This window comes from Pagrus pagrus (assembly GCF_965226575.1).
Source record: "Pagrus pagrus genome assembly, chromosome: 9".
Lineage (NCBI taxonomy): Eukaryota > Metazoa > Chordata > Actinopteri > Spariformes > Sparidae > Pagrus > Pagrus pagrus.
Window position 1 is genome coordinate 29,677,871 of NC_140193.1, and position 13,796 is coordinate 29,691,666.

At 41.4% G+C, this 13,796-nt stretch overlaps 1 protein-coding gene across 1 annotated transcript in view; it reads right to left on the reverse strand.

Moving 5' to 3' along the window:
* Positions 1–13,796, reverse strand: part of itgb5 (integrin, beta 5) — a 58,173-nt gene that overhangs the window by 5,441 nt on the left and 38,936 nt on the right. Inside the window, exons 12-14 of the mRNA XM_084362989.1 lie at positions 6,713–6,935; positions 4,329–4,429; positions 968–1,087 (exon numbers count right to left, since the gene is read on the reverse strand). Of these exons, the coding sequence (XP_084219115.1) occupies positions 968–1,087; positions 4,329–4,429; positions 6,713–6,935 (444 nt within the window). The remainder of the gene's footprint in view (positions 1–967; positions 1,088–4,328; positions 4,430–6,712; positions 6,936–13,796) is intronic.

Genomic DNA, 13,796 nt, shown 5'->3' on the forward strand with positions numbered 1-13,796 from the left:
GATTTTTTCAACAGGAGCAAACTGAATACTGGAGCATGTCCTGCAGTGATGGAAAAGTCCCATGGATATAAACTATTCAGCTAAAAATTCTACAAGCAGTACATATAATTAAATCAGCAAAATATAAGAGCATAATGCTGATGAAGTTGTCTGCATTGACCTACGAGACTGGATGAAATTTTATGAAATGATATACAGCAGCATCAAGACTGGAATTGTTTTGAATCATTTATTTCTATCACCTTGTCCTAGTGAACTGTTAAAAACACTTGTGTTCACATCACATCAACAACGTGATCTCCAGCAGAATCCGATTCTTCATTTACTGAACTATTATCATTATACATCAGTGTGATTGGCTGAGAGCATATTTATTAACCATCACACCCTCTAATTTATGTTTCACTTCGCCCACCCTCTTCTGCTTTTAGTGCTGCTGCACCTACATGAACCACAATAGCAGCTGCACTTGGAGACGCACAAACCAACCAACTTGTACATTTAAGTGTTAATCAGTGTTAATCTTAAAACAAGCAGTTAACCAGACTTGTATTCAGCGGTGCTGCCAGATTTAAACAATCTCACCATAACTGAGAGGAATTATAGTCAAAACTATGATATTAAGTCCCACGTTGGAATAAATAATCGTTTAATCCTTTAATGCTGTTTGTGTATTGAATCATTTAGTGGATATTTATCTTAAAGTTCCTTACTCAGTTGAAAAAGTTTATTAAGTTTGCACTAATCATCAAATGATCATCAAGGACAGTGCATTACACAGGCATCCATCAATGCAATCAATTTCTGCAGAGCCAGCTTCAGTATGAGACTGTTGGGACTGATGTTCACAGGCTCACTTCCAGCATGAGTACAATCTAAAAACACTTGCTTCTCAGCAGGTGTCAAATTCTGACCTATAAACCAGTGTGGCTGAAAGGAAAGAATCCCTCATTTGTTGAGCACTGACCTGGCTCTTTCAGAGCTGTGAGGATGGATTGTCCGCTGGCGTGCTCAGAATACGTGAACTTCATGACACAATCGTTGTCTGTCTTATAGAGACAAAGCACAGCGCCGGGGTCGTCCGTTTCTGAGGGGGGAAACAGAGGAACACACTGAGTTTCAATCAGTTCAGAACAAGAATCAGGCTTCAGTATCCATCCTCTGTTGGAAGAACTACAATCTACAAAAAAAGCTGTCTAAAGAAAGATACATAAATATGTTTCTTTCTTTAGACAGCCACATATCAGAAAACATAAGTGGAGAAAAGGGGAGGAAACAACTTTGAAACAAATCTTATGGGAAAAAAACAAAAAACAACAACCATAGAAAAGAAGAACAGCTTCCTAAACAATGTGTCACTTGATTAAAATGTAGTTTAATGCAGTGGTGGAAAGTAACTAAGTACATTTACTCAAGCGCTGTACTTTGAGATACCTGCACATGACTATTTCTATTTTCTGCTACTTCATACTTCTACTCCACTACAATTCAGAGGCAAATAATAATAATGTACGTTTTACTCCACTACTGTTAATGTAAAACCTTTAGTTACTAATTACTTTGCAGATTGAGTTCAACACTAAAGTGATAAATACATCAGTGCTTCAGTAATTATTCTATTCTGAGAGATGATATTCTGCAGAAAGAGCACTTCTACTGGAAGTATATTTTGAAACTAATACTTTTGTACTTTTACTTAAACATGAATTAAAACGCAGGACTTTTGTAAAAGAGTTTTTCTACACTGTGGTATAGCTACTTTTACTTAAGTACAAGGTCAGAATACTTCTTCCACCACTGCTTTCACGTTTTTCTTAAATGACCTTGGAGTTTCTTTCCTCTTCATGCTCATTTAGGGAGAATATTATTCTGACTGGATCTATCCACATTTGTCTAATTTGGTCTTCATTCTGTAGGATCTACTAATGTTTGGCAGGGGGCATTATAATACTATCACTAATATTATCCATGGCTTCAGATTCAGGAGCAAAAAGAGAGAGAAAGGGGAAGGATGAGGTAAATAAAGAGAAATGTCATCCTGAGGGACAAAACAATCCTCAAATATCCTGAATTTCTTTGCTGTGAAATCACAACTGAGGGATTGAGACGCTGATATTCTGGGTGCCCTTGTTTTCAGTCAGTCTTCATCACCCAAAAAGAGTCAAAAGCTCATGAGGCAGGGTGAGGTAACACCGCCCTGGCCCCTCCTCCTCTACTTCATACACAAAGTATCTGGAATGTACATGTGGAGTCCATTAAGGCCAGTCAGATGGCTGAACTAGCAGGGAATGCTATGAAACACGTCAGAGCTGGGCCAGGGCCATGCAGGGCCAGTATGGAACGTTCTTATAATAGTCTCTCAAACTAAACACGCAAGCGTCAGTCTGCTCTTTCTCTGTGCAGCGCCATGCAGCAGCACAGTGCCATGAAGGTCATAAATCACTGTGCACTTATTAATACATTCCTAAACATCTCCAGACGGTTCCCCTCCAGGCTGTGAGGGATGTAAAGAAGAACACAGAAGGGCTCAGACTGCACAGCTAAACCTCAAACTCCATCTTCCTGCTTTTAAATGATGCATGAGAGAGGCAGGTACATGTTTGTTCAGTGGGTGGATTCTCCCTGTGAAGGAGGCAGGACAGTGGAGGCTTGTGAGGGATTTTATACTTGAACGGACTGAACTCTTTGAACCAAATGACGGGGTGTAGCTGGGGGTTGCTGTTGCTTCCTTGCTGTGTGGAGTGACGGTGTCTGTGGACACCTGCCACATAATAACATAAACATCAGGAGCAGACTGATCAGTGCTCACTGGTGCGCTTTCATTACTAATCACAGGCGTGTGTGAGGTGTTAAACAAGAAAAGATGTGAAGCAGCAAAGACCCAACAACCACAGAGAGCTGAGCATTAATGAGACCATGCTAGTGACTCAAATGGTCACATGCTCCACCTCAGCTCCACTGGTGCAGACAGCAGAGTGTGTCTTTGCCTCCTTCTTTCTAAAATCAACAATAGGCTCCTTGGTGTTGCCGTCGTTGAGCAGTAGATTGTTCTGTGCACCGCTCTGCATGATTTCCTCCTGATGTGAACTCTGTTTGTTGTTTATAATGTGGCCGATGACGGTGGTGTTGTCCTCATACTTTACAACAGAGTTCTCCTGATGTCTGGGAGTGCAGGCATGGTGTACAGTGTGAACAGGAGCAGACTGAGCACACAGCCCCGGGGGGCTCCAGTGTTGAGCACTGATGTAGAGGAGGTGTGACTGCCAATCCAAACTCTCTGGGGTCTGCTTGTGAGGAAGTTCAATATCCAGTTGCAGAGCGTCATAGTCAAGTCCAGTTAAGTTCTCCAATCAGCCTCATGGGTGAGATTGTAATGAGTGAAGTGAAGTCAACAAACAGCATCCTGATGTAGCTTTTCTTATTCTTATTAGAGGATTAGACTTCTTCACAGTTCGGACTGTGAAGTCTTCCAATCACTGTCATGTGTATAATGCTGAGCTGAAATCAACACACAGCATTCTGATGTAGCAGCTGATATCAATAAAAGGACAAGGTTCTTTCACAGACTGCTTTTGGGGTTTGATGTTTTGTGTGATTCTGCTCTGGACACAGTATACTAGATCCAGTTGCTAGATGCTAATGTCCAAAGTGACTTTACCCAAACTGTATGTACAGTTTTTCCACTTATGGGAGTGGGGTTGCAGCGGTGCACAGTTTTTAGGAACTTAAACTTAAAAATCTTTGACTTTTTTGTTTGAAAAATGGCTGAAATTATTAATTGATTAGCAAAATTAATCGACTTATCGTTGCAGCTGAGGTTTATATCATGTTTTGTGTCTGTCGTGTCATCATATTTTGTTTTATTAGAATAAACAGTTTATTCAATCACCCTTTTCTTAAAGGCCAATGCTCTGCTCAGAGTTGTTATTCCCTCCCACTAACAGCAGTGTTTCACGCTAAGCAAAGACAAAATAACCATCTTTGACAAATACTGACGCAGATTTTAATGTTTGTTTTATTCCATTGTCAGTGTGGAAATGTTTAAACTACAGCTTTTGTTAGGAGGACAGTGTTTAAGCATGGTGTTAGTATGGACTTTATCAGAGGTGTTAAATGTGTCACATTAGAAATGCCTGGATGTCTGACTGTACTTTGGCAGGCCACCACGACAACACAGAAAGTCTAATAAGAAGTGACAGTGGGAGAGGTTTGTAATGTGAGAAGTGAAACTGTTGCAGATGCCACAGATGTGAACACTTTTCTCTGCCAGCCAGCTGGTGTGCGTGGGTATAGTATATGTATGAGTATGCGTGTGTGTGTTTACTCACTGAGGTTCTCCACGGTGATGATTTCATCCTTGCACAGGCGTTGGCACGTCTGGTTGTCTGCAAGTCGTCCCGAGTTGAAAAGCCGGCACTCGATACACTCCCTGAAGCAGAGAAGTACAACTTAAAGTCAAATCTTATAAAAAGGGCTTTCTTTTGTCTTTAGTCATGAGCTGGGAAGCTTACAGAGAACACAAGTGTACACAAGGCCTGCACACCCTCCTGAATTTGTCATTTTAAAGTTGTCTTTTAGGTTTGCTCTGGGTACATCAGCTGTCACAACATCCCACTGGGCTCCACTGGAAGTTTCTCTGCAGTGAACTGTACCCAGCTGAACAGTGGGTGAACCGTGCAGCACACAGGACAAATAAACTGCAGCCAGTGATTTCAATTACTGATGTTTCACTTTGCATCAGGGAGAGGCTTTTTTTTTTTCTTTCTGTTTGGATTGTGAATTACACATATGATGTATGTCAATTTACAAGATCATTTGAACATAAGAAAGATGGATAAGACTGAAAATAATCTATTAATTATGGTCAGACTTGTTGTGATTTTCAAGTTTTTAAATACATTTTCTGTGCTAATGTGACCGCCATGTTTGTGTTGGTGGTGTGTTGAGCGAGACGATGTAGTTCACTGAGCGATTTCACACAAAAATAAATGGTATTTTTACTATCTTTATGACAAACTGTGATTTTTCTTGACAAAGCAAAATGATAAATTAAATTGACATACATCACATGTGTGATTCATGGCACAGTCTCTCTCCCCACTGTCCACATTTACTCCAAAATAAGGTCACACTGGAGAGGCAGGACTTCACCACTCTATTTTGAATTGAATATTGGTACAGGCGTTGTCTATCATTTGGTCCATCACAGTTATATGGATGAGGGAAGGCTAAATAACTGAAACACTTGGTAACATGACAGTTCATTTGCAACACAAACTGCAGCCTCTAAAATAATCCTACAGTTGAATCAACACCTCTGTAACAAAAACTGAACATGAACCGTCCTGAAGGCAGGATTTATATCAGGACTGTTACATTACAATGCATTAGTTTTAGCTGTGTGTACTGGCAACTGAGTGTATACAGTATAATCCTATAGACCACTACACAAAATATTACAGAAACAAACAAAAAGCTGTGAGGCATTCTGTATCTAACTCATATTTAAACTGCTTTACTCATTTTAATGCAGCCTGCACATGCACTGTGTCTCTGCAAACTGGAGGAAGGAAATAGTTCATAAAACTTGGCACTGGCACACGCACATTAAATATTAAAAGATCAGGGGCAAAAACAACCCGTTAGGACATCCAACAGCAGAATTATAAAAAAACAAAAAAACAGCCCTTAAGGCTGCTTTCACAATCGGCTCCTTTGCAACCAAAGATAAAATGAGAAAAACAGCATCTTGTTCCAAGTGAAAACCACCAATGTCCAAAGCTGTAAAGGTCTGAGCTCCAGAGGAACGCAAGTGTGAACTAAAGAGGAGTCATCTTTCAAATGAACTGACAATGTGAACACAAAAACAACTGAGTGCCTTTTTTGTTGGTCCACTTTTCTGTCCTCTTCAAGAGGAAATAGTTTTGTTGATTTAAAAAGGACCATATGTGATGATATCCTAAAAATCCTGGATCCTCACCAAAAACTTTAAGTTAAATATGTCATTTTAATATCCTGTTAATTAAACATACTACAGTAAAACAACCCCCACAGCGGAGGTAACAAAACTGTAAAATAAAAAAAACCTGCAAATCTGTTACCCTGTGAAATACAGAGGCATGTACAACTCTTGCTAAGAGAGCATACATTTTGGCTGCTGCTCAGCGTCATTTCATCTTTCAAATACCATCTCGCTGGTCATACAGTTGGAGCACACACAGCTGATGACCTGTCTCTAAACTCCTGTCTGGTCAGGGGTGAAAGGTTCTTCCATAAAGATTGCCTTTGCCTTGGAAAACTGGAGCCATGTGTATGTAAGGAGGCCTGTAGAGAGGACACAGCAGTTATTATGTCCTCACAGGAGACCGTTCTCTTTACTAGATGTCTGATAGCCATATAACCCAAACCACAAAGAGGCTCAGCTGACACTCTGACCGATGCAAGTTCAAACGGCGGGGCAACAGTTTCATTTCTTCGGGTCACAAATGGCATGTTAGGTATCTGCACAACTCTCTTATGACTTCTTCATCAAAGCTCAGATAAGTCCACCAGTCAGTGAGTTATGTGAGAGTTTTAACTGGATGTGTTTGATGGTTTGACCTTTTCCCTGGTCGGCTGACTGCGTCTCATCACTGAGCAGATTCCTGAAGCCAAATTGCTGCACCTTGTTTCAGTCTTCCACCCTCTTCTCAAATAATGAAGTGGACTTTACCTTTTAGTGCCACAGGCATCAGGGCAGGTGGGGCACTTTTCACAGGTATCTCCAAAGGCTCCTGGCTCAGTGCACTGACAGCGGCCGCACACACAGTTGCCTCGCCCGCTGCACATCTTCCCATCATCTGAAATGCAGGACGACGTCTCTGTGGAGCAGTTACAGTTGTCTCCGACGTAACCAGCGTGGCATTTGCACTCCCCACAGTGACACTCTCCATGACCTGGATAAAAGAAGAGAAACAGGAGTTTTAATACACCGCTGTTTGAACAAGGTAGATCTGATGTGATACTGTATATATACAGCAGGGGGCAGCTGCCAGAGCCGGACCTTCTGGAGGAATAACCACCCAGAGTCAGAGCCATTTACTGACAGAGGGGGAGCTCAGAGATTAGTTTTGAACGTTTGGGATTAAAGGTGGATCTATCTTCACTCCTGTTTATCACCCTGACTGCAGCAGTGATCCACAGAGGTGACCTCCATTGTTGGGTGTTTATGTTCTGTAATGTTGACTGCTGACTGGAGCTGGAGGGGAAATGTGCTGTACTTTATGAACGCTACGTTACAGAGAGGAGAGGGGAAAAGACGAGAGAATCACAGTCTCAAGTGAGTGCTGAGTTCAGTGATTGGCCTGAATTCAAACACACAGATAAACACAGCCTCGGTGCAAATGTTGCTTGCTAGCTCACAGCCAATGTACAGTAAAGTAATCTGCTGTTTGGGGCAAATAAACACTCACATTAGTAACGCACATAAACACAAATGATCCTGCAATCAAACTCACTTCGCTGCTGGTGAACACATTAAACAAGCACCACTGCTGATGAAAATCCATCTGACAGGACTCAGGCACAGATGTTCACAGATGATGTAATGTTTTAGTTTTATTCACGTCACATTTAGTCTCGTTTGCCGCCTCCATGCCTGTTATAGTGACAGGCAGCTAAATGAAACGGATCGTTATCTTGAGTTAACTTTTTGATTTCTCTGGTTTGAATATTGTTGGAAACATTTGGGATGATGTAAGAACACAACTCAACAATATATAACAAAGGTATAGTCGTTTTTTGGACATTTCAGTGCATGATTATTACATATTATATATCGTTCAGTGCAATAATGGTTGGAATCTGAGTTAGAAGATTCATCACCACAAATAAAGCATTTTAAAATGATAAAGTATCGCACCAAGGAGGTCCAACACAGGCTGGTCCAACAACACCCTATTCTTTATTGACCAGGCATCATTTTGACAAAAAGGCCTTCCAACACCCTGTTTAAAAATATCACTATATGCAATAGCATTAAGATTTATTTGATGGATGAGGGTGTCCAGATACTTTTGACCATCTAATGTAGGACAAGTGCCATGAAGAAAGGCGTGTCTACATGTCTGTCATCAGAAACAGGGCAGTGTCCTCTGTATCAGTGCGTCCGTTCTCCTCAGCTGTGATCATCTGAAGCCAATAATCATCTTTGGTTTTCCTTAAAATGCCTTTGTTGAAGAAAAAAACAAACTTGGACATAAACCTCATTGCTCCAGTGTGACATAATGTGGAGACACATGCACAAAAAGAGTCAAGCGCACAGTCCTTTTCCCTAAGAGAACAGTTTGACCCTCCTTTGCAACAGTGAACAACTGGAGCAGCTGGAGCTTTACAGCGCTGACCTAATCCACATCTACTACCAGCAGTGAGCAGACAGCCTCTTTTGTACCATGCTCATTAGCTTCTTATCGCCACTGGAATAAATCCAACAGGAGGCGAGACTCAGGGAGAGCGCTGTGTCCGACGGGGTCGTGTTTAAGCTCTGATTCGTCTCGGCCATCTATGTGAGCGCTCTCTCTCTACCACAGGCCACTCGAAGACAAGAGGAATCCTTGATGGAGGGAGGACAGCAGCTGTAATCAAGGAAGCATTACTTGACAAGCTTATTTCACACTAGTTGGTTCAGAGACCCTCCACAAAGACCACATTCATTAAGCTGCTATCTCAGATGGATAAGGAGTGTATGGAAGGGAGATGGCTGAACTTTATCAAGACAGGCTGCAGGCGGGCCAAATCTGACAATTCATGGTCTGTATCAGAAGAAATATGCAGAACAAGAGCAGGAAGAACATCAGTGCTGTGATGTGTCAGACATACAAGGGCAGCTGCTGAGTTTGAGACCCCCAAAAGGTGGCTGGCAATGATCCTGTTGTGGCAAACGGATCTAACAGAATTCCCTGCTGGATCAGACCTGTTGTAAAAAGCAGCACGTGGCTTACTTATGCAGCCTGAGACCCCCAGATCCCTCGAGAAAAGCACATATTTTCAGAGGCTGAACATCAACAATTAGTCAATCAATCAGTTTGACTTATAAACAAACACTTAATCCTTGTAATCATTTATCACAGAACGCTAAACACTCCCTGGTTTCAGCTCTTTAACTGTGACGACTTGGTGCTTGTCTTTGTCGTATGTGATGTTAAACCATGGGCTTTAATATCACAGTTTGGGATTTTGGACTCCTCCTGTACAAAACAAGCATTTTGAAGATGTGACCTCCAGCTTCAGGAATTTGTGAAGGGAATGTTTCACTAGTTTCTGACATTTTATAGACAATACAATGAGATCTGGGTGTCACCACTGACTCCCTGAACAGATTCTATTTTGATTCACAAGGTCCTGATTTGAGTCAACATGGATTCGGTCAAGGATGTTTCAGTCACAATACCAATTTGCTTTTACAATTGGTCATTTTGTCAACTTTGCTGAGAACTAATACTGTAAATTGTAAAAGGAACCCTCCACCCTGGCGCATTATTAAATCTAGAATAGCCCTATGCAGAGTGCATACCTCAGTCCCCATTAATTCATTATCAAATTCGATCACCCTCATTCACTCCAAATTTAAACTACCCTTAAATACTTAATCATAGCTCACTGGATCTAGGATCCACGTCAAGTTGTACTCACTCCTAAATACATCTTCATCAAGATTCATGCATTAACCAATGAGAAAGGCATTGTTAATGAAAGTGAGGAGACATTTCTGGATCTGTCCCTTTATCTGGATCAGCACCAAAAGTTAATAAGGTTTATTCTGGGCTGAGACCTGAGGCTGGGCTGAGAAGTTTCATGGAAATCCATCCAGTAGTTTTTGTGGAGCCTCATCCTGCTGACCAACCAACCAACCAACCAACCAGCCAACCAACCAACCAACCAACCAACCAACCAACCAACCAGCCAACCAACCAACCAACGGACAGGGCTGACAACATCACCTCCTCTGCGGAGGTAAATATTAATGTTTACATTAAGAATTGAATTAAATGGTTTCGGTGATTAAAATCTGCCTCTAGAAAAATATATGGGATATTGTAATGATTTTAGCATCTAATTATTACAAGTGCTGTTGTGAAAGAACAAGCAAGTAATAAAGACAGATGTAGGCATATGGATTTCAACAAAGGAAAATGAGAAACAGTCCCTGTGCCGTCTCTCAAACTCTGACACACAGAGCAGCGTGTAAGTAAATGACACCAACATGTGGTCGAGACTCTCAGCATTGTTTATAATTACATGACTGTTTTGGTACATTTTGTTGCCTTCTGAGATTTACTGGCCTTATTTGGTGCTTGGTGGGTGTTAAATACAGACAATGTAACACGCATCCATGGGAAAAGGCCCTTATTAAAAATCAGTCTTGAGATAATATGAAACATAATCAGATCATTCAGATAAAGATCGCTTTGAATCAGAACATTGATTTTTTAAACCCCACCACATTAACACACGATCACTCAATTCATTGAGAAAATAATCATTTGAATAATTGACAGTAAAAAAGAAATGTTAGTCGCAGCCCTAATGTCAGCCATGTGCTTCAGGGGGTCGGGAGTTACTATGATCTGAGATATTTTTGAGAGCCTTCATTTTATTATATCATCATCTTTTGGAAAAAGCAATAAGTGTTTCTAAAAGCTGCCATTACAGTTCCTTTTGTAAGCAGCCCAAATGGAACAACATTGAAGACAGAATTCTGAATTGAGGAGTGAAGACTGAAGAGAAAATTGGGTCAATAACAAATGAAATCACTGTTGTGTGTCTAGGAGTGGCTGCTCCCTCAGCGCAGCACGCACACATGACAGTTGTGGATGACAACAATCAGATTATGCTGCCACTCAGCCTCAGACTGACACAGTGGGGAAGAGGAGTGGTGCCTGTGATTAAACCCAGATCCTCAAAGAGGTCACGGAGACTTCCCGAAATCAACAGGAAAACAATTCGTCTAATCATCAACACAGTGGTCACGGTTGTGCAACACACTGTCTGGACTCACAGACATGCCATCAATTCTTTCTATTTTTGTATTAACACTTCCCTCTCATTTATTCAGTATAGACATTTTTAAGGAGGAAAAAGTGAGACTAATCAAATTAATGCTTTTTGTTTGTGGTGAAGAGTCTGGAGCACCACTCCCAAATCTTGGTCAGTGGAGGCCGGCATGACGTGTGGCCTGTGGCTGACTCACAGTACCAGCCCTGGGAAAATGTCCTCGAATGACACCACTGCTGGTGAGGGGGTTAGAGTTTGGTGAGGATAAAACAAGTGCAACAAGTGGAGATGCTCTGACATCGGCTTATTGTCCCGACGAGCCGCTGCCAGGTCTACCAACACTCTGCTCTGCCCATTGTGTTTGTATGAGAGAGGATGCATGTCTGAATATTGGCCTACAGCTCTTTAGTTTTGTCTGGTCTTCTTCTATGCTATTTTCTGCAACTTTAAGGTGAACTATCATAAAAAATGTTTATTTGTGGATCACTCAATCTAAACAAACTAAACAAGGCAAAGGTAATGATAAGATTTAAGTGAACACAAAATTGTTTAAAGAAATTCAGTTCAGTTCAGATAATAACAACAAAAAACATTCCACTTCAGGATTTCCCCGTTACCAGCTCAGTTCACGTAACGGAAATACTCCCAGTAGAGAGAAGATTTCCCAGTAATCCAACCAAAGTCAACACTGATTTGGGCGTAATCTTAAAGGAAGGCAAGAGTTCCAAAAAGTGTTTAAATTTGAGCCATAGCACTGGTCAACAAGACCGGTGGGTGTGTGTGGTGAGTGAGGAAGAGACACCATAACATTTATTTATCACACCATAATCTGGCTGAACACAAACTTTTTGTTTGACCAAAGGGTGTCCATAAAAGTGGCAAAAAGACAGCAAATCATCACCAAGTCTGCAGGCCCCTAAGCTCTCCAGAGGGGTTTAGTGTCTTTCAGCTTATTGTTTTGGTTTTGCAGCCCACAACTTTACCATTTTGGCCCAATTTCATATCTCTAATCAGTGTTCTCTCCAGATGTTCCATAAGGCTCTGATAAACCTACTGTGCACTACCCACACAACACCAAATTGCAGGCAGACAGACAAACTTAGCAACTAGCTAATGAGTGACGCACCAGATATTTCCCCCAAGGTCAGTGAACATTGGACCTGCATTTGTCAGGTGGCTAGAAAAATGACTCCAAATGAAAACCAACGTGGCTCCAAATCACAAGCAAAGTACAGACTTTTGGGGGATTTAGAGCGCCAAAAACCAACATCCTCTTATCTTCAAGGAGCCATCTTACTCTCCCACAATAATGCTCAAATAAGGGAAGGTATAAAAGCAGCTCAACTGTATTAGCTGATATTTTATCAGTCTGTGAGTCAGAGTGTCTCTGCTTGGTCACATTCAACCAAGTGCTTCCTCTTTATCTAGATACTGATAGCCAGCTCACCACTCTTGAGATGACCTGGCATCCTGACAGAAGAGAACTCAACAACACAAGGCCTCATCCGATATCCATCCCCATGCCTTAAAACAGATGTTTGGAGCAAGTGCACATGCTCTTTATCCCGCCATTCCATTTACTTATTGTACTGCTAAGTCGTTCCATTTCTTTTGGCTGTCTTGCCTGGACATTTTGATTCGCTGCTCAACAGAGAGATTAGACACTGCTCATGATAAACACAGCTGTGGCAGAGGAGGAGATGTGGAATGTGTTCAGATCCTTCAGAGCTGTGACCTTCCTCTTTTGCTCGAAAACTTTTCCATGACGTTTTTCTAGACATTCAGTCAGCCTGGACGAGCAGCCAAGTGGAGGTAGAACGACACAGAAGGAGCTGTTAAGACAAATCCCACTTTGACATCAGACAGTAGGCCCTTTTTTCTGTTCCCTGGACAACACATCATCACAGTTCTAGTACTCTGTCAGCCATCATGAGTGAAAGCCAGAGAGGTATAAAAGTATATTAAGGACAAAGATTTGAGAGAACACAGTTTAAGCGCTCATCAGCCTGCGAGTCAACCTCTGAGAGAGCACACTCACAGGTTGGTAAGGGAAGAATTAGCCGTGTGTGCCAGCGAGACAGAATCGTGAGCAGAACAGATGAATGGTGCATGCATGGGGAATTGTGTAACTACATTTGTCCCACAGCTTCAGATTCTCACGGTCATGATGATCAAAGCTGCTAACCCTCAAAATAAAAGCTGGAAGAATGGCATCATAACCATCAGCTGCAGACTGTAATCTGAACCAGCAATATTTGGTTATATCTTTTAAAATCAAAATCCAAAGACTGAAATCACTTCCAATTTTGTTGGCAAATTATGTCTTTTTCACGACTTGTTAGCTGTGTGTTAACTTATAATGAGTAATAAACGTGTCATTTTCTGAACCAGATGGAAAGTTTTCTTATTTTTTCTGTTTTATGAATAATTTTTTAACAGAGACCATGAGAAAAACAGTCACGAATGAGGCCCACACGTCTAACAGACCATATTCACATGGTGGCCATTTTCCTCTGACATCACACTCAGGGTGGGAAGCTCAAACGTAACATAATGTTATGCTGCTGTGTTCCACGTTGCAAGTTGTATAAACACAGGAATGTGACAAATTGTTATCATTTCACTGAATTAAAAAAAACGAACTGACAATCAGGCATACAGGCTTAAAATATGCAATTCAAAATGATTTTTCTCAGAAGCTGCCGTGGTAGCTGGAGAACTTGAGTTGCTCTTAGTAATTCATGCCTGACACTCTCAAAGATTGA